We start from the raw sequence: 26,066 nt of genomic DNA, 5'->3' as shown, positions 1-26,066 counted from the left end.
AATTGGAAATCTTTTGGTAAAATCTATCCATTGACTACCAACCCTCCACTTTACCATAGTCAGGGGTGATGTGCTGCCCAAATTTCCTTGCAGGGCTGACTGACATCACCTCACCTGCTGAGAAGACATTGACAGCTCTCAGCCCTACCTGTGACTTATCCTCTGCTGAAAAGTGAGCTGATTGGCTTAAGGTCATGACCTATTCCCAAGACTGATTGGCTTAAGGTCATGACCTATTCCCCCATAATGATGGGGACTCTGAAGGGCCATCTTATCTTCAGGGCTCTGTGTATAATCAGCAGAGGCCTGTTCCTGAATTACAGTTCCACTTATCCCTCCACCCAATCCTGCTTCCTTCCTTTCCTCCACAGGTGTCAATCCTCAGAAAACTCCCTAATAAACTTCCTCCTAATAAACTTTAAAAAAAATAAGTATTTTAAATATTTCTGTTTCAATTTCTAATATAATAAACATCAATAGACATAACCCATATAAGCAAAAACTCTTTGGGATCTTCAATAATTTTTAAGAATGTAAAAGCATCCCATGATAAAAAATTTTGATAATCACTGCTATATAGATAAAGGAAGAAATGAGGAAATTCATGAAAAATAATACAGCATTGACTAGGGAGGTAACAGTGGAGGAATAAGAAAGGGTTCAATTCTGGATGTTTTGAAGGTAGAGGCAACAAATTGCTGTTGGGTTGGATGTGGAAATGAGAAAAAGAAGTCAAGTTTGTTTGTTTGTTTGTTTTAATAAGGAAACTGGTAGGATGAAATTGACATTTAATCAGATAGGAAAGATCATAAGGGGAACAGATTTGGGGGATGGTGATTCTTAATTGGGGTAGACTTCAGAATTTAACAATAATATCTGGGTCCCACCTTGTGAAAATTCTGAGTTGGGGCTAGATCACCTATATATTTAAAAATAAACATACACGCACCACCCCGTACCCACAAATACGCAATTGATTCTGATGTATGTTGTTTGGCAAATTCTCAGCATAAATTTCCATAGATCTATAGAGAGCAAGGGAAGCTATTCCAGCATAAAGCTTGGCATCGCTTACGAGGCACCTTGGTTGAGGGAGACCAGGCTGTCCTTAGTGTGCACCTGGCTTGCTGGAACCACTGTCATCGGTGCTTGTGGTTTGTGGGCAATCTGCGGCATTGCCCTCTGAGCAGGATTGCTCCACAAGGCGGAAGGCCTCCAGGAACTCATTGATATCGATGTGGCCATCTTTGTTGAAGTCAATGCTCCGGGCAAGGTCACAGATGCAGTCATCTGTAATGTCAATCTTCATGTGAGAGCTGAACAGCTTCCAAGTCTGCCTGAACTCATCCAGTGAGATGAACCCTTATCAGAGAGAGGAAGTCACTTCAGTGAGTCAGTCTAGTTTTCAATGTTCATTTCCTCCCACATTATTGCAAGGATACCTGTTTCCTACTTTTAAACAATCAAAGACAACCAAGGCCTAGTATCAAGTTTAAACCCCCAAGGGAATGGCACAAAACCACTGAATCACCAGTGGTTTTCAACTAGGAGCAATTTTGTAAACCTCCACCCCCTCTGGGGAACATATGGCAATGTCTGGAGACATTTTTGATTGTCATAATTGGGGTGAGGGTAGGGTGTTATTGGCATCTAGGATAAAGGTCAAGGATGCTACCAAGCATCCTATAATGCCTAGGATGGACACCAAAACAAAGAATTATTCAGGCCACAATGTCAGTAGTACCAGTGCTGAGAAACCCTGAATTAAATTACCCAAACACACACTAATTTAAAAGCCTTTGGACTTATATATCTATGGTCAATTGCTTTTTTACAAAGGTTCCAAGACCATCTAATGGGTAAAGAATAGTTTTTTTTCAACAGATGGTAGCAAACAACTGGATATCCACAATCAAGAGAATGAAGCTAGACCCTTACCTTCAACTATAAACAAAAATTAGCTCAAGATTAAAGACCTAACTGTAAGAGCTAGAAATATAAAACTCTTTGAAGAAAACATAGGTATAAATTTTTGCAACCCTGGATACATAACTTTTTACTGATATGACACCAAAAGCTCAAACAAAAGAAAAAAGATAAATAAGATGAAATTTTTTATTTAAAAGCTTTTGTGCATCAAAGGGGATACCAAAAAAGTGAAAAGACAACCCATAATATCAGATAAAATATTTACAAGATATATCTGATAATGGTCTAGTATCCAGAATATACAAAGAACTCTTACAACTCAACAATGAAAATACAAGTAACCCAATTAAAAGATGGGCAAAGGATTTGAATAGACACTTCTCTAAAGAAGTTATACAGATGCTCCTCAACTTACTATGGGGTTACATTCCAATAAACCCATTGTAAGTTGAAAATATTGTAAGTTAAAAATGTATTTAATATACTTCACCTACCAAGTGAACATCATAACTTAGCCTAGTTGACCTTAAATGTGCTCAAAGAACACTTGCATTAGCCTGCAGTTGAGCAAAATCATCTAACACAGCATAGTATTGTGATCGTATGGCTGACTGGGAGCTGTGGCCCACTGCTGCTGCCCAGCATCACAAGAGATTATCGCACAGCATATCGTTATCCCAGGACAAGATCAAATTTCCAAACCTGAAGTACGGTTTCTACTGAGTGCGTATCACTTTCAAACTATCATGAAATCAAAAAATCAATAGTTGAACCATCCTAAGTCGAGTACTGTGTGTACAGCTGTCCCTGCTCTGTGGTTTCACTTTTCAGTTTCAATTACTCTCGGCCAACCACAGTCTGAAAGTATTAAATGGAAAATTCCAGAAATAAACAATTCATAAGTTTTAAAATGCACACCATCTGTCCATCTGTCCCACCCGGGACACAAATCATCCCTTTGTCCAGTGTATCCACATAATATATGCTACCTGTCCATTAGTCACTTAGCAGCCATATTGGTTATCAGCTTGACTATTGTGGTCTCACAGAGTTTATATTCAAGTCACCTTTATTTTACTCCATAATGGCCCCAAGTGTAGTGATGCTGGTAATTCAGATATGCCAAAGAGAAGCCATAAAATGCATTCTTTAAGTGAAAAGGTATGTATATATAGGACAAAATATAGTGTTTATAGGGTTTGGCATTACCCACAGCCTCAGGCATCCACTGAGGGTTTTGAAATGTATCCCCCTGAGGATAAGAGGAGTCTGTTATACAAATTTCCAATAAGCACATCAAAAGATGCTCAACATCATTAGTTTATTAAGGAAATGCAAATCAAAACCATAATGAGATTCGTACCCAGTGGGGAAAAAAAAAGAAGATAAAAGAAAAATAACAAGTTTTGGTGAGGATATGGAGAAATTGGAACCTTCATACATTGTTGTTAGGCATGTAAACTGAGATGGCCACTGTGGAAAACAGTTTAGCAGTTCCTCAAAAATTAAACATGGATTTACCATATAATCTAGCAACTGCACAGCTAGATTATATATATAAAAAAAAAGAATAAAAAAGAAAAATGACAAGTTTTGGTGAGGATATGGAGAAATTGGAACCCTCATACATTGTTGTTAGGCATGTAAACTGGTATGGCTACTGTGGAAAACAGTTTAGCAGTTCCTCAAAAATTAAACATAGATTTACCATATAATCTAGCAACTGCACAGCTAGGAACATATCCTAATAAAATTGAAAACACATGTTCACACAAAAAGTTATACATAAATGTTCATAGGAGCATTATTCATAATAGCTTAAAATGGAAACAATCCAAATGTCTATCAGCTAATAATAGACAAATAAAATGTGGTATATCCACACAATGGAATATTATCCTCTATAAAAAGGAATAAAGAACTGATACATGACACAATGTGGATGACCTCAAAATATTATGCTAAATGAAAGAAGCCAGACACCAAAGGCCATATATCATATGAATCCATTTATATAAAATGTCCAGAATAGGCAAATCCACAGAGACATAAATCAGATTGATTGCCAGGGGCTAGTGAAGAAGGAACAGGGAATAGCAATGACTGCTAACAAGTATGGGTTTCTTTTTAGGGTGATGAAACTGTTTTAAAATTGGATAGAAATTATGGTTACACAATCTTGTGTAACTGACCTGAACATTTTAAATGAGTAAATTACATGGTATGTGAATTGTACCTCAAAAAAAATAAGAGTAATGTCTACGGCCATGCTACCCTGAACAAGCCGGATCCCGTCTGATCTCAGAAGCTAAGCAGAGTCGAGCCTGGTTAGTACCTGAATGGGAAACTACCTAGGAAGACTAGGTGCTATAGGCATAAAAAAATTATTAAAAATAAAATAAAATAAGGAATCGTAAGCTGACAAATTCCTTGCAATCTGTGAGGTCAACCAAGGGCTGCCTTGCCTAAAATAAATAGATAGATAGATAGATAGATAGATAGATAGATAGATAGATAGATAGATAGATAAAGAGTAAAAATATTGAAAAAGGTCTTTTGGACCATTGGGGGATAGGGTGAGGGTATATAGGACCTCTCTGTATGGTTTTTGTAACTTCCTGTGAATCTATAATTATTTCAAAATAAAAAGAGTTTTAAAAAAAGGCTTTGGGAGTGAGATTGTACAAGCCTTTCTGTTCTAGGCACCCCTAATTACTTTGTGGTTATCTTTGATATAACTATAAGGAATATCACACCTACTAATAATGATTCTCATAAGAAGAATGCCTGGGATCTTATAAGATACTTATAAGTTCTCATTCAGTTTGCCCTTATTCTTCTCTGCTCAGCCCTTCTACATAAACCGCTGATATTGCTCAACTACTTGTCTAGTTTCTGCCATTTATAAGGATTGCCATTATTTACCTGGCTCCCAAAGTGCTTGAGTAGAGAGTTAAATAACCACAGGGAAGAAACCAAAGGATGGGAGGTAAGATACTTGTTATGTGTCAGAAGTGATGGGATAATGAGTGTCTTTACCTGAATGATCACTGTCTATGATCCTAAAAATGGTCTCCAGGTTGGATCGATTTCAATACAGCGTTTCTAGCAAACTTGACTGTATGTTCTGCAAGAAAAAACTCATTATCCTTTGATAGCTTAGGTTAGGCTTGCCCTATTATATAATTAACACACAATCAATCCTGACAATAAGACACTCTTGAAAAATCCTGAAGAAGTTCTACCATCTCTCGACCCCCAACTCCCTTCAGCCCACCAAGTAATCTAATTGTTTAAGAAGTATTGAGCACATGATAAAAAACATTCTAAAATTAACCATGGTGCTGGTTGCACATATCTGCAAATATACTAAAAACCATTGACTTATATGCTGTAAATGTATGAATTGTATAGTATGTGAATTATATAGCAATAAAATTGTTTTTAAAAAGTACCTAGCCCACAGCTTCACATACATTACATTCAACAAGTGTTTATTGAATACTTTTTTTAATGGAAGGAGCAGCATGATGTCAAGGAAGTCAGACAGACCTGGGTTTGAGTCTCAGTTCTATAACTTAGAAACTCTATGATCCCAGGCAGGTAACAATCTCTGTGAGCAGTGTACTCATAGCTATAATGGGGCTGATAAAACCCATCTTTGGGAGTGATTTTCAGGATAAACTGAAGCAATATATGGAAATCAATTAACACAAAATCTGAAACATTTAAACTCAACAAGTAGTTGTTCCATTTTCTCATCCATCTTCCCTTTTGGGTTCTCAATAAGAGCTTTCATGGTCCATAACACCCTCATCCACAATTTTCACACCATCACCTCATGGCTTAGTTGTTCTTTGGCCAAGTCCGCCAGCCAGGACTTGTATTCTAGCATGTTATCTGTTGATCTGTTCACGAGCTGTGGCCGCAGCATCCGCCATGGCAGTCCTAGATGCAACGTAGACTCCACAGCTGCCGCCCAGTCACTGAAGGTGATTAAACCTGTAGAAAAAAACTTGTTGAACCATCACCTATAAGTCTAGTTTCCTGCCCAACGGTGCATACCTTCTTATTCTGACATTCTTCTTACTATCTGTAGGTAATAGAAATAATGAGCACTGTCACTATTTTTGTTGGTCATGGTAGAAAAACTCTACTTTCCATTGTCAAATATTGCATGGGACATACTCATATTTAAAAATTATTTATCTGTCTATAATTCAAATTTAATTAGGCATCCTGTTTTTATTTGCTAAATCTGGCAATACTCCTAAAAGTCACACAAGACTCTTACAAATAATAACATAAACTATTATTCAGATACAGTATTGGTTGTTTATATGTATAGGAAAATATATTGCTATGACTGAATAACTGTTACTGCTATTTTTTAATACGGATGCGTGTAGTCCATGCCCATTACACATTCCACTGAGCTAAAAAAAGACGAAACTTCTAACTTGCATAATAGAACATGGAACAGATGAGCACCCACTAAACAACAAGAAGTCAAATCATTGATCTTTTGCTAATCTTGGATCCACTCTTGTAACCTGCCCCACTTATTGTTTTTTGCTCAGTTCTGGCCTTGCCACTCTTCCCTTGACTCCATTTTTTCACCATCTTCATCTATATTTAGTCAAGTTCATATTCTGTTAAGAGCTTGGAATTCTAAAATTTAGAAAAGATAAATAGGACATTAAATTGAATAAAATGAAGGAAATAGTCAAAGAAATCTTTTGGTCTTTGTTCATTCAACAAATATTTATTTGCTAACTACTGTGAGACAAAGATTTTCTGGCCAGTTTCCTTCCCCTGTGAATATTTCACTGGGTTAGTCTTACCAGTTTTTTCTTTATCATGCTTCTTAAATTCATCAAGAAGATCTGAGGAATGAGCAAATAACTTTTCCCGCAGAGCTCTTAGAGCTGACTCCTCTACTCTGCTAATCCTGGGACAGAAGAAGAAAAGGAACATTTTTTTTTTTTAATTACTATAAAAGAAAGAGTCACAGGTTTTCATTACATTTCACCTATTTCTAAATGTCTCAGCCTCCTAAGGGCTCAGTTTTTGAGAGAAGAGCTTGATGTCTTATCACTCCCCAGTGCTCCCCTCCTTTTCCCTGCTGTGCACAAGCAGGATCAGTCTGAGGAATGCTGCTGCCCTTTCCAGTACTGAATGGTGGTTAGAGCAGAAGTTCTAGAAAGAACATCTTTGTAGGAAAGTTACATAACTGCACTGTACCTTAGTTTCCCCATCTGCAAAGTAGGGATACAAATGGTAGCTACCTCAGGATTATTATGTATTATGACAAATAAATGAGTCAATTCATTTAAAGCATCTAGAAGAAAGCCTGGCAGATAGAAAGCACTCAACAAATGGTATCTGTTATCAAAATCATGCTTTCTCTGTAACTTATTATTATGTTAAACAGTCAGTCAGTCACAAGGTAAGATTTATGAATAACAAAATAACATTAATTTAGTTTTCTCATTCTTACTGGGTCAAAAGAGTAACGTTGGGCACAGCACTTAGCCCAAAGTAAGTAAGCACTCAATAAATATTTGTAATTGAATAAATAAGATATTAAAGAGATGAAAGGTAAATACTAATTTGTCTTGTCTCATTCAAGAACGAACCATTCTATAAACGATGATCAGATAACCTATCTTTTCAAGTGCTAAAAGTAAAACACACACACACACACACACACACACACACACACAATTTTTATCATGTTTGCTAAAAAATCTTCCTTGCAGTTTTAAGTGTTTACCATAATAGTCTTTAATGGCTCCACAATCCCCTAGAAAGGTATGAACTGCTTAAAACTCACGTCAAATTTTATGGGTTTGTGAGCGTATGAGCTTTTGCTGAAGAGAATTTGTTGTTTCACCAGGGGCTAAAAGAGGTCTGGGACCCTCAAAAGTGTATGAATCCCCATTTTGCCAAAGCATTTAAATTGTTTTCTGGTCAATTGTAGCCATCGATTGTTATCATGCAGGGATATAGTATGGCAACAGTCTTGGGAGCTATCTGGATATACAGGGCTCTCCATCCCTATGTCAAGCAGCACATATTGAGCACTTACTAAATGCAGAGCTCTGCGTGGATCGTCTCATTAATCCTCCAACACCCACTGAAGTAGATCCAACTATTATGTCCATTAAAGAATAAGTAACTAACCCAAGGTCACATAACTAATAAGGGATGGGGCCAGGAATCAATCTTGACAGGTAGATTCCAGGCTGGTTAAACTATTATTGTGAGATATGGATTTAAACAAAAAGTAAATGGATTCTGAATGAGGGTTCCTCTAAGAAAACACATGATCTTGAGTTTATGGACATTAAGACTTGATTATAGTTGGTCAGAGACATTTCCCCACTCTTTGTAAGTACTCCATTGTGGTCCAGATAATTAAAGTTGTCACACAAGTGACCTCTGGATAAATTAAGTGGTGGTGTACTTGGTTTGATGCAATCAACGAATAGTTCAAAGAGCTGAGTGATCTTTAATTATGTTATTAAAATATATATTATAGGATTCTCTACGGTAACTCTTTTTGCAGTGACAACACCAAAATCATATGAATCATGGCATTTCAGATACCTGGGGCTCAACGCTGGAGACTCTAATTTGGTAGAGCTATGGTGAAGCTCAGATGGCTGATTCTCTAAAATAAAGCTCCACTGATGATTCTACTACCCAGTAGGTTTGACTATCACTTGGTAAGTTTAAATTTTTGCATAATATTTCTTTTTGGGTAATGCTAGCCTCGATTTTTTAATAACTTGAGTGTTTAATAACTCGAGTGATTTAAAATAATGTATTCAAAATATAGTGATTTAAAATATAGTACTCACACAGGCGGATGCTAAATATTAATGTGTTCTTTCCACTGGATTTATGTTTACTTTGTTTTGATTTCTAATTTAGTTCATCTGATAATTTAAAAGCTTTGTTTAGTACCAGTAAAACTGTCTCTGTTAGTAGCTTATATACAGTGGGAGGCTGTATTGCATAATTGTTAAGTGTGTAAGTTTTGAGATATGACTGCCTGGGTCAAGGCCAACTTTCACAGTTTATTAGCTGTGTGACCTTGGGCCAGCTGATTTAACCTCTGTTACTTAAAGATCTCATCTATGAAACCGAAATTAGTAACACAACATATTTCATAAGTTCATTGTGAGACTATATATATGTGGAAAGGGGTATTGTTAACAAAGGCACGCACTGAAATTCGTCTGCCAAATCCCCAGATAGTGAAAGAACCTTTTGCTGGGGTTTCTGGGGTAGCACAAAGGGTGAGAGAGGACAGAAGGATGACCCTAGAAAGACTTGGTGGCCTGGGCTATGACTTTACCCAAGATGCAGGAAGCAAATTTGGGTAGGTGGTAGGTAGAGATTTTCGTGTATGAAGAAGGAAGGGACTCCTGCTATAGTGTTTATTCTAAACCCTATTTCTGACAGAGCTATATTCTGATTTCTCACTTAGAATTTGGATAAATGTGTAACATTTGACACTTCAAAGTTTCTAGAAGCACTATAATTCTGTATTTCTGAAAATCATTCATTGACAAGTCTTGCCTTTGCCTCATGGTTAGCATGTGGGTCGCCTTGTTAGCTTGATACTGCACAATGTGTGGGGTCAGGGCTGGCCCCAGTTTGACATAGGCCCCTCTATTACTGCCAACTTCATAGTAGTTGGAGGCAGAAAAGATGGTTAACACCTAAATAAAAAGAGAAGAGAGACAGGCACTCAGATTCACTGAAGAACTCTTTAACCTCAATCCTAGAGGTCCCAACCCAATTTAGGGGCTGCTATTCCTCTTTGACATCAGTTATAGGTTTGTTTGTTTGTTTTAAGTCATTAATGTTGATAGGGCAAGAGTTGTGATTCAAGTAATAAAAACTTGAATTCTGATAGAACATCCACAACATATTTTCTTCACATTTTCACTCCAAGTAAAAATAGCAAGGGTCATAGAAAACACTTCATTGATTCAACTTAGAGGCAAGCTGGGTGTAATAAACCGGGATAGCCATTACAAGTAGCAGGCAAATCAGTTATTAGCTGGTGCGAGACCTCAGAGCAGTTCCCTATAGAGTGTTGTACCTCCTGAGATGCTCTATGAAGAAAGTTTTAATTGTCAATACATTGGGGTCTTAATCAAATTGTGAGTTTTAAAGAGATTATAAAAGTCAAGGATAAATGACTGTAAAGGACCTAGTTACTTTGAGCAAGTGGATAACAAATACAAGGAACAGCTGATTGTGAGGAGAGCCTCAGCTCATCCAGGCCCGGGAGGAACCACTCCCGTGCTACTGTAGAAGGTCCACCCACCTTGCGGCTGTGGCAGAATTCATAGCCTTCAGGTTTGCACTCATGTGAGCGGATCAGGAATTGCAGGTTGTATTTCTGTAGCAACTGTTCTGTCACATTTGGCCCAAAATAACAGCCTCCTCCTCGAACGGTGTTGGCCTTGCAGCCCTCCTGAGCCATGGGATCACTCCACAGTATATCGACAACCTGGAGAGACCAAGAAATAATTTCTTTCCTTAAAACTAGATAGGAACTCATTCAGAGTGATTTCTAAGAAAAGAGGAAGAAGAGGAGGAACAGGAGGAGCAGGAAGGGGAAGATGAAAACATTTGAATAAAAATAAGTAAATAAATTTCCATGCAGTCAATATTTGACATTCATTTATATTTTGGACTTCTGAGGTTTTCTAATACTTTATTATTTACAAAATGAGCATGCGTATGTGCATATTGTTTGACAAGCATATACCCACTTTCTTGAAAATAAATCTTACTTGAAAGTTTAACATGTAAAACATAAAAAGGGAGCTTCTCTGGCAGGAGCTTTGACCATGCCAGTGCCCTTCAGTCAGCACTGGTACTCCAAGCTCCTGGACATTTTCCCCAAAGAGAAGGCAAAAGTCCTAGAACTGACAATAGAGTCTCTCATGCAGCATTTATAAGGTCCCAGATCTGGGGAAAGTGCAATTGGACATTTCATTTCTTAAAATAAGTTTAGAATTTTTAAAAGAATTTGCAGAGGAGCTGAAAATTTTTTTTTAGCAATTCAGATTCAACTCTATTGTCATTACTCAGGACAACACTGTCAGTCTTACACAGTGAAATATACCCACATGAAATAGTTGGGTGCATTTTGGTTGTCAACACCAAATTATACTTTCTAAATGTATTTTTAAAGAAAAAATGCATTTGATTTGTAAACACCAGTATGTTATTAATGAGTCATGTTTTGCAAAAGGAGAGACTTAAAATTTAAAATGTCAGTTCTAAATAGATGTTGAAGTCCAGATCGAGATAACTCAGATCAATAACCTGAACTCACCATCTATCACTCTGAAGTTCCTAGCCTGAGTTCACTGCAACTCTGCCTCTTTCTCACCACCCTCCATCCAATCAATCAGCAAGTTCTGCTAATTTTACCTCTTAAATTATTCTTTCTTTTATTGGATGGATCATAAGCAATTGCTATTTTTATAGGTCAATATGTTTGAGTACTAGCAAGTTCACACAGTTCTATTACTACATCTATCACTCTGAAGTTCCTAGCCTGAGTTCACTGCAACTCTGCCTCTTTCTCACCACCCTCCATCCAATCAATCAGCAAGTTCTGCTAATTTTACCTCTTAAATAATTCTTTCTTTTATTGGATGGATCATAAGCAATTGCTATTTTTATAGGTCAAAATGGTTGAGTACTAGCAAGTTCACACAGTTCTATTAATACTACATGAGATTACCATCATCATCCTCACTTGGATTACAACAGTCTTTTAAGGGATCTTCCTGCCAGTCTTGCCCCCCATGAAATGTGCCCTCCACTTAGCTACCAGAGCACATATTTTGGCAAACACTGTGATTGCCCACCCAGTATCCGTTCTCTTTCTTTCTTGCTAAGAGACCTCTGGTTGGGTGTTTAGGGTGGCAATATGCCTAGCTAAATATGTGCTTTCCCAGTCTCCCTTGCAGCTTGGGGTAGTCATGTGACAGAGTTTAGAAGATTTTGGAAAAGACTTTGGTTGCCTGTTTGGGGAAGAACAGAAGCTACTGAGATAGCCCTTTTGGGCTAGAGCCACAGCAACCATCTTTCTGACACATTAAAACAAACAAACATCTTAATTAATCCAATGATGCTAGGTCACTAAACCAAGTTCACTCAGGCAATAGAGCCCACCTGCTACGTCATCCCACTTTTTATAAAACTCTAACATTCATGAGTCATTAGGCAAATATTAATATCTTTCTGGGGTGTTTTAACCCCAGGTAGAGAGAAAGAGGGGCAAAAAGAAAATATCTTGAATGTACATGGACGGAGATTTGATCTTTTTTTTTTTTTTTTTAAATCCTTGATGCCTCTGATGGCAGCTACGTTCTAGCGAGCGGCACCTGACCACACTCACCTGCCTCCACTCCTCCAGAGTGGGCTCCAGCAGCTCCTCAGCTTCCGCCGAGTCCGCCTCTGGCGCCAAGGTCCAGGGCTCCTCCTTCTCCTTGATCACGGTGAAACCTGCTTTCTGCCGGCATCTCTCCAGCTCCAGGTCCACCGAGCGCCGCACCTTGCGGGAGAGCTCTCTGGGCTCCAGCAGGCTGCCGCAGGGAACGCTGGAGGAGCGGCCGGCTTTCTGCGCCTTGTGGGAGCTGAGGCGAAGGGGTGACGAGGGAAGGGAGCGGCTCTGGGGGAGAAACCACGGGGAGGGTCTTCCTTCGGAGCTCGTCTGGTTGGCTTTTCCTTTCTCCTCCGCCTGCTTCCCGTTCTCCTTTCTCGTTTTGCACCTCAAGGTGGAAACAATCTAGAAATGTCCAGAAAACACACAGAGGCCAGAATGAAACCGGAGGTCCTTTTTGAATTAGCACTTTGGTATCAGGTCAGCGCTGCTCACACTGGGGTCCGCTGACGAGTGCTAGTCTGTGTGCGAAGGGTTAGTCCTGACCCAGGATGAGACAGGCACAGAACTTGAGAGTAAACCTTTAGAAACTTTCATAGCCATTGGACATTCAATCACACGATCAGTCGGCTTGTGTTTTTTTATTTGAATTTAATTTTTCTAGTAATCCATATACGTTGTATTTTACAGAAGTATCGATCTGTGACAAATTGGACATTTATAAAACCTGGTCCTTCACCACAGATAATTTGATAAATACTAACTTACGTCATTATTTCTCTCTGGGAGCCTAGTGATTTTTAGACAAAAATAAGAAAGGGCACCGCTCTCTCAGGAAGGTGAGCCCTTATTGACTTTTCTGTTGTTCCACAGATACTAAACGAAAGGAGAAATGCAGCTTGAGTTTGAGAGCTGTTGGAATAGGGAAATCTTGACACTAGCTGTGGGATGGCATTTTACAGGAAGTGCCGCCTAACCTGTTATCTCACCCGTTGAGGAAGGATGGGGGAGGGGTAGAGGCACCTCTTTTCAGCCTGAACCTAATAGGGAAGAGGGACTGAGTATGGTCCCGCTCACTGACTTAGAGTCATCATTGTACTGTGACTTGGCTGAGAATATAGTGGACACAAGAATAAAGAATTCTGACCACAGGAAGGGGAGGGGTCAGGCCACAGAGCAGAGCTGTGGCATTGAGCAGCCATTCCCAGTACACCTGAGTGCCACGGGGAAAACTGAGGGGCAAAATTTCCACAAGGATGTCACTGATAAAGGCCTGGTTCACAATGGGAAGGAACTCTGTGGACGTGCATAATCAAGTAAAGAGAACTTTCTGCAAATAGATATAAGGTCTGTGATATAATAAAACCACGTTTTGGTGTGAACTGGCTTAGGGCAAGAACAAATAAGGACGCTAGAGGGTCAGCAGAACCTGAATGATGTTTGAAGAGGAATCCAGAGCGAACAGTGTGGAACAAAGATTATTCTCTAACATTGGACAAGTGCTGATTATTTTCTGAGCAGTTCCATCCCTAGGGATAGAAAGTAAAAGGCCACAAAATGTGGATGGCTTCCCAACCACCTCCTGCTCTTCTCATTGCCAAATCACAGCATGGGCCAGACCATCAGTCCCACCCCTCTCAACACACAGGGATCTTTATTTTAAGGATGTTATTATCTGCTCCAAGAGGCATCTTTAATTTTGATTCTTAAGGAAAATAATATTGTTAATATAAATTGATCCCTTTTCCAAATAGGAGCTATTCTGGGCACTTTACATGAACTACCTGACTAACCTCGAGGCCACCTCTATGAGACAGGATCTTCAGTTATATAGCTTTACAGGAATTAACTGATTAGCCCTCCCACCTCTATGAGATAGCACCCTCATTTATAGTTCAGATAAGAAAACTGAGGCACAGAGCCCCCAAGGCTGTACCAGGACTGAATCCAGGTAACTGGCCCCAGAGCCCAATTTTCTTTGTGCTTCCCTCCCAAGTGGTCTTTGGAATCTGTACAGATCACAACATCAGCCCTTCCCAGAGCTTTGCAAACCAGCTGCTGAAAAGCTTTTTGCTAAACTACAGAAAACAAACTGTCCTCTAACATTTTCTCAAAGTTCCTACTGCTCCTATGTTTACATAATTAAATGTGATTCTTCCCATAAAATAATCTGCTCTATTGTGATTTGTTGCCTCTATCTCTAGATATGGATGCAGCTAAATAGAAATGTTTGAATGGGGGGCGGGGGGAAGAGGTACCAAATGACATGCAGAATTGACAAAGGAAATGCTGAGAGCTGGTTTTGGGTCCCCTAGGACCCTAACTCTCTATCAAGAACATGAAGGGGTTGGGATTGTAAATATTGTACAGGGGATTTTATAATGAGTTTTGGAGGGAGATATTAAAAATGTTGTAGGCCTCTCCTCCTCCATCTCTGGCAAGGAATTAACCTTTTTTTCCAATGACATGCAGAATTGATGAAGGAAATGCTGAGAGCTGGTTTTGGGTCCCCTAGGACCCTAACTCTCTATCAAGAACATGAAGGGGTTGGGATTGTAAATATTGTACAGGGGATTTTATAATGAGTTTTGGAGGGAGATATTAAAAATGTTGTAGGCCTCTCCTCCTCCATCTCTGGCAAGGAATTAACCTTTTCTCCTTCCAACATTGAGCTTGGGTGTACAGAGACACATAACTTGTCTTTTAGTCATCAGACCACAGGGACCATAGCCACCTGATAGATAGGACTTGAATCCAGAAATCTCAGACTTTGAGCTGGATCCAAGTGTTGGATGAGACTTGAGTGTCAACTCCCTTGGGGAAGGGATGAGCATGATTCTATGTGTGAGAAGAAAAGCATGCATCGAAATCTGGGGAGCCACAGGGGCAGACTAAGGCAATGCTGCTACCCCAACATCTGTCTACCCTTCTTCCTTAGTAATAAGAACTCAGATTATTACAGATACCACCTGGAATAAAAGATATACTTTCCAACCTACCTTTTAGGTAAGTGTTGACATATGATAGAGTTCTGAACAGAAACATGAATAGAAATTATATGTATAAACAAATGTCCTTAAAGAAAAGAAACATGCCTTTCTGCTACTCTCTAATTCATGCTGGTTAGAACAGAGTCATGATGGCTGGAGCTCAAGTAGCCATGCTGGGCCATGATGCAACATGATGGAGCAACAAGAGAGCAGAAACCTGGGTCCCTTTGTGATGTTACTATACCAACCCTGGACTGCTTGCCTCCAGCTTTTACTTACTTGAGAAAAAAATAAACATTTAGCCATTGTATTTGAAGTTTTCTGCCACTTCAGTCAGATGTAGTTAATACTATGTATAAATTTTGTAAGGCACATGCACATATATTTTTGTTTAGTCCTCACAACATCTACAATATAGTTGTTTATGTCTCTATTGTATAGATTTAGAAAATGAGATTACAATAAGTTAAGCAACTTGTTCAAGTTCATATAACTATAGGCAGCAGAACTGTTTTCTTTTAATCATAGACTCTTACACTTGAATGGTATCTTAGGCTTCTCTACTCCAACTGCCCAGAATTATCTAGATCAGAGATGACAAACAAATGGCACTAGCTGCTACTCCCCACTGTCACATCCATGACAAACATCTCTACTTGGTCACTGCATACTTACTCCTGAGTTTAGCTGTGGATTCTCAATAGTTTCTCCTTTTGATGGTTTAATGGCTTCTCTTAACAGTTCTTATTAGTCAACTGGAGCCAGCATGTGAGATGATGTTTATTTTATACTGGCATTGAAACTGTACATTATTGTGAAATTTGCACTATTTCATTATTCGGTGAGTACCTTGTGCCTGTCTAGTTTAGACAAAAGCTCCAGGTCAGTCATGTCTGACACTCCACCATGAAGAATCAGGACTTTCTCATCAACCAGAGTGGCCAGTGGAAGCCAACAGAAAACATCTTGCAGTATTTTTAGTATTTTCTTGCCATGTGTCTGAAAAATGATATGAACAAGATATTAAGTTTCAAATAATCACTCAACTTTTCTCAACTAAGAGAAACTTTTACTTTTATAGGCAATGTACCTTATATTTATGCATCACTTCCTTGGTGAAGCCATATCTAGATTTAGAAGCAAAAATAGATATCATATTTAGTAATAATGTTTATGGCTTGATTGCATTATTAGAAGAATGCATGTTCTATATACATGTACTTAACTATATAGAAAAGAGACTAATCTCCAAAATATTTACAATTACAACATTATCTCTAGGTAGAAAAATTATGGGATATTTTAATTTTCTTCCTTTTGCTTATCCATATTTCTTACTTTTTCAATAGTGAACTTTTATTGTTTATATGATAGAGTACAATATGCGAAAAAAATTAATGGTTTTATTCGAATGGTAAGATATGTGTAAATTTTTTAAATCTTTTAAAATGTTATATTCTGTGTATTTTATAAAATTGGAAAACTACTTTCAAAAGGCATCTAACAAATAAGAAGCTCTGACAAAATAACTTTCAACAATTGCAACAAGCGAATATCAAACACCCGAGCCTGTTTTGGTTTGTACCGTAAGTTCACCATATGGTCCTCGTGGTTTCCTCGGTTAAGATGGAACTCTTTTGGGTAAACCAACATGAAGGCAAAAAGAACCATCAGGATCTCTACTGAATCCTTGCCTCTATCGACAAAGTCACCATTGAACACGTAGGCCCTCTCTGGGGATGGGAGGCCATTCTTCCCAGCGAGGAGACAAGTCCAAGAGGAGGTAGTGAGCGAGAGAGTAGGAAATCAGGTTAAGCCAATGTGCATTTAACGGGTACCTCAGATCTAACACCAGTTCTGAGTTTTCTGGTTCTCTTCCATATATGAAATGTCAGTAAAAGATAGAAATGTTTTTATTGGTCTTATGTTGTTTTTCCAGCCAGTCTGAGGTCATGACATGCTCATCAAAATAAATGCTTTATACAAAGCCAGAGTGTTGCCATGTGGTACATGTAAAGGGCACTGAACTTGTGATCCAAAGACCAGTTTTAAGTTCTGCCCTCACTATCTTTAATTAGCAATAACAACTGCCATAGATTCCTCAGGATTAAACAAGACAATACATGGCAAAATGCTTTGGGAAATGTAATATGTATAGTTCTATTATATTAATAGAATATTCTTAAATGTTAAAAGCTCTATATTTTATAACTAAAAATGGATATGAAAATAACTTTCAATTGCTTTGATAATAAGTAATTTTCTTTATTTTGAAAAAAATCAATTGCTAAATAAAGATTCCTTCTCTTTATTAACCTCAGATTTTGTATTTTTAAAACAGTTTATAAAAATGTACTAGAAATATAATGCAATGCTGGCTTTTATATATTTGCTACTATGTATTTTAATATTTTATGTATAAATATACTACATATATTTAATATTTTTTAAATCTGAGCAATACTTAAGTATCTGTTAATAGATAACATATTCGAACTTCTAAATTAAACCTAAGAGTAAGACAGGAGCTTAAATTGAACATTCTTACCTTATAAAATATAAATATCAAGTCATCTAACTGGCCATGTAAATCTCCTAACAAAGACAGAGAAAGAATATCATTTTTGATTGGTCCTTACCATTGTTTCTCATTTTTACTATAAAAAGGAAAATACCCAGAACAGACTAACAAAGTTGAAAAACTTATGGTTACTCTTTTTTCCGTATGTAAGATAGGGATAAATATTCATTTCCCTTGTTGCAAGGATAGTTAATATTGAAAGCAGAAAGCATGTTGCTTTTCTTGCATAATTGTAATAAATAGTAAATAACCTATATTCTTATCGAAGCAAAGATGGGACAAAATAGTGCTGGGCTGCAAGTCCAGATGAAAATGGCAGAGGTTTTGCCCCATCCAATGTAGGAACCTGCGACTCACTTAAGGGCTGGCCAGTCTTACAAGTTTTTTCAGGAAAAGTTGGAAATCTGGATTTTAATATGAAATCCTTCTATTTTCAAATGTTGGAAACTAATTTTAAAAATTTAAGACCATTTTAGGGCAAACAAGACGTATCTGCATGTGGCCTAGAAGTGACATTTTACAATCCTTGATGTACTAGTCTGCCTCTCCTAAGTTAAAGTGTGAGGCGTCGATCTATAATGGATGTTAAAACAACACTGAAAACATAAGAAGATGGAGAAAATCATCATTAACAGGATTTCTCTCTGGGAGAATATATGTGATGGAGGTAATAATTCTCTAGGCATCGGGGCCTACTCAAGTAATAATCGATAAACTGTCTTCTAACGAGGAGGGAGTCTGGTTATTTGCAGGGATTTTGTTCTGAATGGAGAGCACGAGTTTGGGAACTCATATATGAATTGCTTGAGAAAATAAAGCAGAGGGTGGTCCCTTGCACGCCACTGTTCTCTTTTACTGTACCACCTCTAGTTTTAGTAAGTGTGGAGCGAATCAGTGTGAAGGAGTGAACTTGGCCGCCCACATTGCCATCGCCCCCACCTCCAAGTCCCACCTTTCCTCCTCCCCCATCACAGCAGAGTTTTCTTGTTTGAGTCTGGCTTGTAAAGCCATTTCTAACCAGCTCTTACCACACACTGTGATCTCCTCGCTGTAACAGGTCGACAGCCGGTTGATGTTCGGCAGTTGTACCAGGTGTTTCCTAGTCTCATGCAAAAGATTCAAGACATAGCGAGCATGGAGCTGCTACTAGGAGGAAGAGGAGGAGGGGAACAAAGCGACACTGGTATTCCTGATGGAAAATGGACCTCACATTTACAGGTAATGACCCCATCACCAACCCCAAAAGTGACTTTAGTAGTCTACCCCAGGACTTTATGCACGGATCCTTTCTTTTCCACCCGTCTTCTACACTTGTTTCTGCTTTTCACTGTCCCCCAAATATTGGATTGATTTCCTCTTTCCTATGCACTCTATGAAAGCCTCCTTTGCCTTTAGCTAAGGAGAAACACATGGTTGTTTCAGCGAAGTGTGAATAAGTACATGCATGTTGATGGTACTGAGTGATCCTGATCTTACTGGAAAAATCATCCCAACTCCTCCTGCAGTGAATTATATTCATGTAAAAGAGGAGAAAGATTGGAATCTGGCATAGAGCCAGAATCTGACCACTTCTTGCTACCTCTGCCTCTATCACTAGGGTTTCAAGACACTCTCATCTTTTGCCAGGACAATTGCAGTAGTCTCTTAACTGTCTGCCTGCTTCAGCCCTTGCTCCCTATACTCTATTCAGTAAACAGAATGATAATTTTAAAAAGCAAGCCAGATGATCTCATTCTTGTGCCCAATGTCTCCCTATCTCTTTCAGAAGAATAAAAGTCTACCCCCGCCCCCTGCCTCCATCTCCTAATGCTCTTCCCTCGCTCCTTCCTCTCCAGCCACGATGGCCTTCCTGAGGTCCCTGAGCAGTCCAGGCAAGGCATTGCGTCAGGGCCTTTCCATTTGTTCTCCCTGCCTGGAATGATTTTCCTCAGCTGTCCACATGGCACATTCCCTCACCACCTTTGACCTTTGCTCAGAAATCGCCTTTTCAGTGACACCTTCCCAGACCACTCTATAAAATTGCCATCTCTCTCACCTAGAATTTAGTTTATTCTTTGGCACAGCTCTTATCACCTTTTAATATAATATATAATTTCCTTACTTGTTATTTATTATTTCTTGTCTGTCTCCCCACTAGAATGTCAGCCCCATGAGGGCAGGGATTGGTGTCTGTCTTGCTCACGGCTGTATCCCCAGTGCCCAGAACAGTGCCTGCATATAGCCATGCTTAATAATTATCTGTGGGATTACATGACTAGGAGGAGAAGTTTTCAGTGCATAAAAAGCAGCCAATCAGCCACTGGTCCTAGCGAAGCAAAGGGGGAATGGAATCTCTCTAGCAGACCCGTGACAAGAACATCCTAAACCCAGGGCCATTCCTTCTGAGCTGGTCTGTTCTCCCTCCACATGTGACACGGAGTTGATAACGACTCAGGTTCCGGGATGAACTTACTTGCTTCAGTCTGAAAGCTTCCACCAGGGCAGTTGCATGGTCAGGAAGGAGTGGGAAGGAGAGGCGTGGCCCTGTGTAATTGTCTGGCACCTCTATGGATTCATAGTCACTGAATTTCTCCATCTCAGAGCCCCGGCGAACTCCCTCAGTAAACATGCGGTTCAGGAAGTCCCCTAGTCAGGATAGAGAAAGTGGGCCAGCTTATGATCAGATGTGCAGTCCATGGGCAACGCAGATTTCTTCCCTGGACTGTACTTGAACTGGGACCTGGCATTGGCTCCAGCACAGGAGAGGAGAAAGGAAAGGGGCGAATGACAACAGATTAGGATGGGCAGGAGGAAAGGTTATGTTTTTATGTTAATTCTATTCTACTTTTATTTTAAAAGATGGGGATTTGTCAGATATAGAAAGGATGGAAATGTAGGGGCCTAGGTTTGTAAGAAGGAAAGGGAAAAGGTGTGGTGGAAAAAAGTTCACAGGCATTTATGGTGTACTCGAGAATGTGGCAGATGCTTCAGATCTTTCAGTGCCCTTCAGGCAATTTCCAGCTGCCTGCCTCTGCATCTCTAGCTTGAGGGCTTTTTTTTCTGGGTCCACACAGAGTCCTGCTTTGTGAGCTCAAAATGCTGGGGGTTAACAAACCTTTTCATCTGCCCCTCCCAACAGCCTTCAACCAATGACTTTCAGGAGCTGACATATAAAGACTCAAGTTCCCTCTCCTTTCAGGAGCGATCATTCTGAGGGGCGTGTTTTACACTATTTCTCAGGCATGTGAGTTGCTGGCTTAGTAGCCCACCATGTCTTGGCTGCCTTCCATTTCCTGAATCCCTTCCCACTTCCTCCTCACAACCCCTCTGTTTCTTGTATTTAACAAATAAACTTGTACTGAAACTCTTATCTCTAGGTGTGCTTCATAGAGAACCCAGAATACAAATCCGCTCTGCCATTTATTTGTCGTCATCCTCCTCGCTCATTCCCAGCTGTCACCAGATTCACATTTTCACTCCCTGTGCATCCCCCGGATCATTGACCCTAAGGCAGGAAGACATACCCTGTGGCAGTTCATACTTACGCTCATTGTGACTGCTGGGCGTGAAGTGATCCACAAGGTAGCTGAAGAAATCATGGAGCTGCAGAAGAACCCAAGAAGACTTGGCTTTAGAGGTAAATGGGAAGAGAACTCAAGAATGGTCCAGATCAGCTACACCGTCTGGGCACCTGGGCCTTGCTGTCCAGGGGCTGGAAGGCAAAGCCGGAGGCAGCCCCGCCCCACATCCCACCATACCTTGACTTGGTCTTGCTGCCCAGCATACTCTATAGACTGGAAGATGCTCCAGGTGCACTGCCGCCTCATCTCCAGGCGTGCCATGTAGCGGCGGTACCATTTCTGGATTAGGGCCGCTGCCTTGAAAGCTGTGACACAGATGGAGAAGCAAGCCTGTGAGCTGGGGCCCCCTCAGCCTGGGGGGAGTTGAGGGGTACCCCTCCCACTATAATGTGGGGACAAGATGGTGGGGAAAGCACTACCCATTGCTACCGGCAGGAAAAATTCGACTTCTCACTGGCTGGGGTACTCTCTTTCGCCATTCCTGCCTTCCACACCACCTCCATTATCACCTATTGGTTATGCTAATATAACTGGAAGGTTATTGGAATTTCCACTTTTTGATGAAAACTTCTATATGTGTAGAAATGAAAAGATCGGATTGCTGGGATTCTGAAAAGGATATGAAAACTGAAGAGATCACAAGGATGTGGAATTTTTAAAGAGTGGGTTAGTTCAGGCCTCTTGACATCCAGTCTGTTGTTTCAATATCAAGGACATTTTGATATTGAAACAACAGACTGGAGGTCAGGAGACCTGAATTCTGAACCTCGAACTGCCCTGACTAGCCATGTGGCCTCAGATGAGTCACCTTCCTGGGCTTTAATGTCTTCACCTAGAAAAGTGTATGAACCAGATGATGACGAGGAAACAACAAACAAACACACACATTACTATGTGCTATAATGTCAGGTGGTGATAAGTGCTTGCTGGGTCCTGTGCTGGCCATCCCTATATTCTGACATCACCACAGATTTTAATTGTCCCCATCACAATATTTCCATGATTGTATTAGCAAAGCATGAGCAGCCTTTAGGCTTTTCCTTTTGCCAGAACCTGTGCCAGGTGACCATGTACCACAAGATGGCATGAGTAGGTTTAATTTTTCATAGGGGCTTTAGGACCTGTGATCAGGTGCTACTACTAGAGAGGAGGACGGCTGTCCACACAAATAACTAGATTCTTCTTAAGCTCCAAGGCCTGGATGTGCTGTCAGTGATGAATGGAGTATTTGTAGATAAAGCTGGATTACAAAGGAAAGCCTGCAGGTCAACCTTGCGAACAGTAGACAGATTGATTTAATATATTTAGCTTGCATTAGGGAGCTAATAGAATTCTTAATGATTTCCCTGAGAGGAAAGACAATGGTGGGGTAGGACAAGAGGATCTGGGAGGAATTTAAGCAAAGATGAATTATATTTTCTATGAGAAAAAGTGTCATACTCTAAGTACTGAAGGCACTTACTAAGAGCTAAGTCATGAGGTTGAAGCTCTACCAATTGAATTCTGTAAATCCATGTTCAGAATAGTGAATGAAATGCTACAGACTCTCTAGGAACTCATGGGAAACACACAGATATCTGGAGCTCGCCCCAGACATACAGCATCAGAATCTTTACAGGGAACCCAGAAATCTGCAGGTTTAACAAGCTCCATACATGATTCTTACTTGCACTGAAGTGTAAGCAACACTGAGGACTATCATGGCCATCAATTTCTATGAAAATGTTTGCTAACATCTTGCCTCAAGCATTTTGAGTAAGGTGCTACCAACTGGATATACTTATATCCTCTGTCCTGCTTCAGCTGGTTAGAGCAGGAGATGCAGGCAATGCCTCTTTCTCTGTTTCTCTGTTTTTTGTTTTTGTTTTTGTTTTTGTGTTTTGTTTTGTTTTGTTTTGTTTTTCCCTCCCAGTCCTCTATCCAGAGCATGGATTACCCTTTAATTGAGATGGGTGGGCCCTGTCAGGTGCAGGATAGTTTTAGATCCTAAACCCCATTCTCCCTTCCCAGCAACACAATACAACATACTTGAGCTACTCTTGCTCCTGCCTTGTGTAGACTAAATCCTAGGGTGCCATTTACAAATACACCTAGCTGTTAAAATCCCTTATTAAGAACAAGACAACCATGTGGGGAGAGGGAGGCCAAGGGGCACCAAGACACCAGATACTGAGTGAAGAGCTGTCTTAGAAGTAGAGCCTAGAGCCTCCAGCCCAGCTGCCCAGAGGATCAGAGACAGACCACCCAACTGGGTCCACAGTAAACTCCTGACCCACAAAATCATGAGCAGAACAAAATGGCTCTTAAGCCAGGAGATTTGGGGATTGTTTGTCACACAGCAACAAACTTACAGGAATTATGTAAATCCAATTACTTATAGGAATTGTTTAAATGTTTTACAAAATTTTAAGACAAATCTAAATCAAAAATGAAAAAAATCAGTCTCTAGAAATCAAAAGCAAAAGTTAAACAAGTGAATCTGTGTATAAGCTGGTGGAATCACCATGCAGAAAGGAGTTATTTCAAATGACTTGAGAGTTCACTTATTTGTACATCCCTAGTAGACATACCCAAAGAAAAAAGAACTACAAAGAAATCTAAAAAGGTGTTCACTAATCATATTGTTTCTAATAGTATTGTTATTATCACTCTGAAGCTATTATTTATATACTATAGAATAGGATGAATAATACTATATTTATGTCATTTGGGAAAAAAAGATTTTTAATAAAGAGAAAAGAGATATAAACATAATATCAAGGTTGTTGAGTAAAAATATTGTGATCCTAAATATAAATTGATGATTATGATTTTTTTCTTTAAATAATACATATTTTCTGGATCTGTTCACTAAAATGATATAGAAACAATAACCAACCTGGTAGCAATGAATACCTGACACCCTGGAGAAATATGCATTCCTGGTCTGGGGCCAAAAATATGCAAGATGCGTGTGGGACATATTGCCAAACTAGAAAGCAAGGAAGTCACAAACTTACAGAGATACATAGGCCCATGTAAACAAGATGCTGTCACCATTTCCCTCGCTTCTTCCCCCATCTCTAGCTGCCTCTACTTGGCCTCCTTTACTGGCTTATCCTCTCTTACCTGATGCTTAAATACTGGAGTCACTCATGGCTCTGTCCTAGGCCCTGGTCTTTGATTGGGCTTTAATCTCACTCTAGGCTACTTCGGTGATCCCCATGGCTCCAACAACCACCTATACTTCGATGCCTTCCAAATGCATGTGTCTCCAGCCCCACCTCTCTCCCAAATCCAGATCTGAATACACAGCTGCCTACTCGGCACTTCCACCCACATGTCTCATGGGTGCTTCCCATCCAATGAGTATAAACTCATTGTCTTCCCTCCATTCAAACTTGGTTCTTCCCCATTATTTTTACATCAGTAATTGGAAGTATCATCGGACCAGTTTTGCTAAGCAGAAACCTGGAGGTCATTCTCCATCCATCCTTCTTCATCACCCCATACATCTAATCAATTGGATCCTGTCAATTCCACCTCCTGAATACTGCTGAAATTCATGCTCTTCTCCTCATCTATACTACCACCAACTGTGGACCGAGACATCATCATCTCTTGCTTAGATGACTTTGGTAGCTTCTAAACTGCTCTTCCTTATTCTACTCTTACCCTCTCCAATCCCTTCTTCACAGAAGCCAGAAGGGTCTTTTAACATGTAAATCATTATAGAACTCCTATTTTTAATTCTTCAATGGTTCTTCATGCCTTTAGGATAAAGTTTAAAATCCTAGAAGACCCTGAGTGATCTGGGGTCTGCTTACCTCAGCAGCCTCATGCAATACTATCCTCCATCTCGTTCACTTTGGACCATTCAGTTCCTTGAATGTGCCTTGCTTCTTCCTACCCCATGACCTTCATACATGCTGTATCCTCTACCTGGAATGCTCTTTCACCCCCTTTGGCTCAACCTGTTTCACTTACTTGTACATGTATAGTTTGGGATAAACCCCAATGAACATCCTGACTCTTTGAATAAATTTTAATTGTCAGATTTATTTCACCAAGTCCTAAGATACTCAGCTGAACCTTCTGCTGGTCACATCACAAGTAGAAGAAGCTGAATTTCAAGAGTTGCCTGAGGACAAATATAATGGTTTCCTGCTTCTATCCTAGAAGTCCTTCCCTATGCAACATGAGCTTTGGGGTACCCAGAGCTAGTGCAGGAGATGGGAAACACATACCTTTCTCTGCATTCTGGAAAGCAAAATGGTGTTGGGTTGAGGTTCCACTTCCCATGGTGTAAGTACAATGTTTGTGCAGGACACAGATAGCAAGTCCAAGAGAAAGTGAATTGTTCGCTGACAAAAGAAAGGGGAAATCCACAATAGAGATATTCAAGCAGAGTATTAGTTCAGGTGGACCAAATTATCTATGAACTTTGTCTCCCACATCATAAAAAAATGTGAGACTATCATGGGAGAGCAACCTTCCTCCACCTCTCCAGGCTCAGTGCATGAAGCGTTCCTCCCCTGAAAATTTCCTCCACTTCTCATCTCATTATCTCTCCTATGTTTTCAGCCTTCCTAGTGGCTTTT

At 39.7% G+C, this 26,066-nt stretch overlaps 1 protein-coding gene and 1 pseudogene across 1 annotated transcript; one reads left to right on the top strand and one right to left on the bottom strand.

Annotated features, from left to right (window-relative positions):
* Positions 1 to 1,108: 1,108 nt before the first annotated feature.
* PPEF2 (protein phosphatase with EF-hand domain 2) lies at positions 1,109 to 25,767 on the bottom strand. The gene is given in 16 exon segments (XM_006907642.1): positions 1,109 to 1,362; positions 4,969 to 5,056; positions 5,768 to 5,931; positions 6,774 to 6,880; positions 9,520 to 9,662; positions 10,277 to 10,462; positions 12,371 to 12,760; positions 16,195 to 16,344; positions 16,436 to 16,472; positions 16,931 to 17,097; positions 17,894 to 17,940; positions 18,955 to 19,069; positions 20,379 to 20,551; positions 21,451 to 21,508; positions 21,664 to 21,791; positions 25,713 to 25,767. Coding segments are annotated over 16 exon segments (2,262 nt in total).
* LOC112476351 lies at positions 4,187 to 4,305 on the top strand (annotated as a pseudogene).
* Positions 25,768 to 26,066: the final 299 nt, after the last annotated feature.

The sequence above is a fragment of the Pteropus alecto genome, unplaced genomic scaffold (genome assembly GCF_000325575.1).
Source record: "Pteropus alecto unplaced genomic scaffold, ASM32557v1 scaffold161, whole genome shotgun sequence".
NCBI lineage: Eukaryota > Metazoa > Chordata > Mammalia > Chiroptera > Pteropodidae > Pteropus > Pteropus alecto.
Note: the sequence above shows the minus strand (reverse complement) of the source record. Positions and strands in the feature narration are given on the sequence as shown.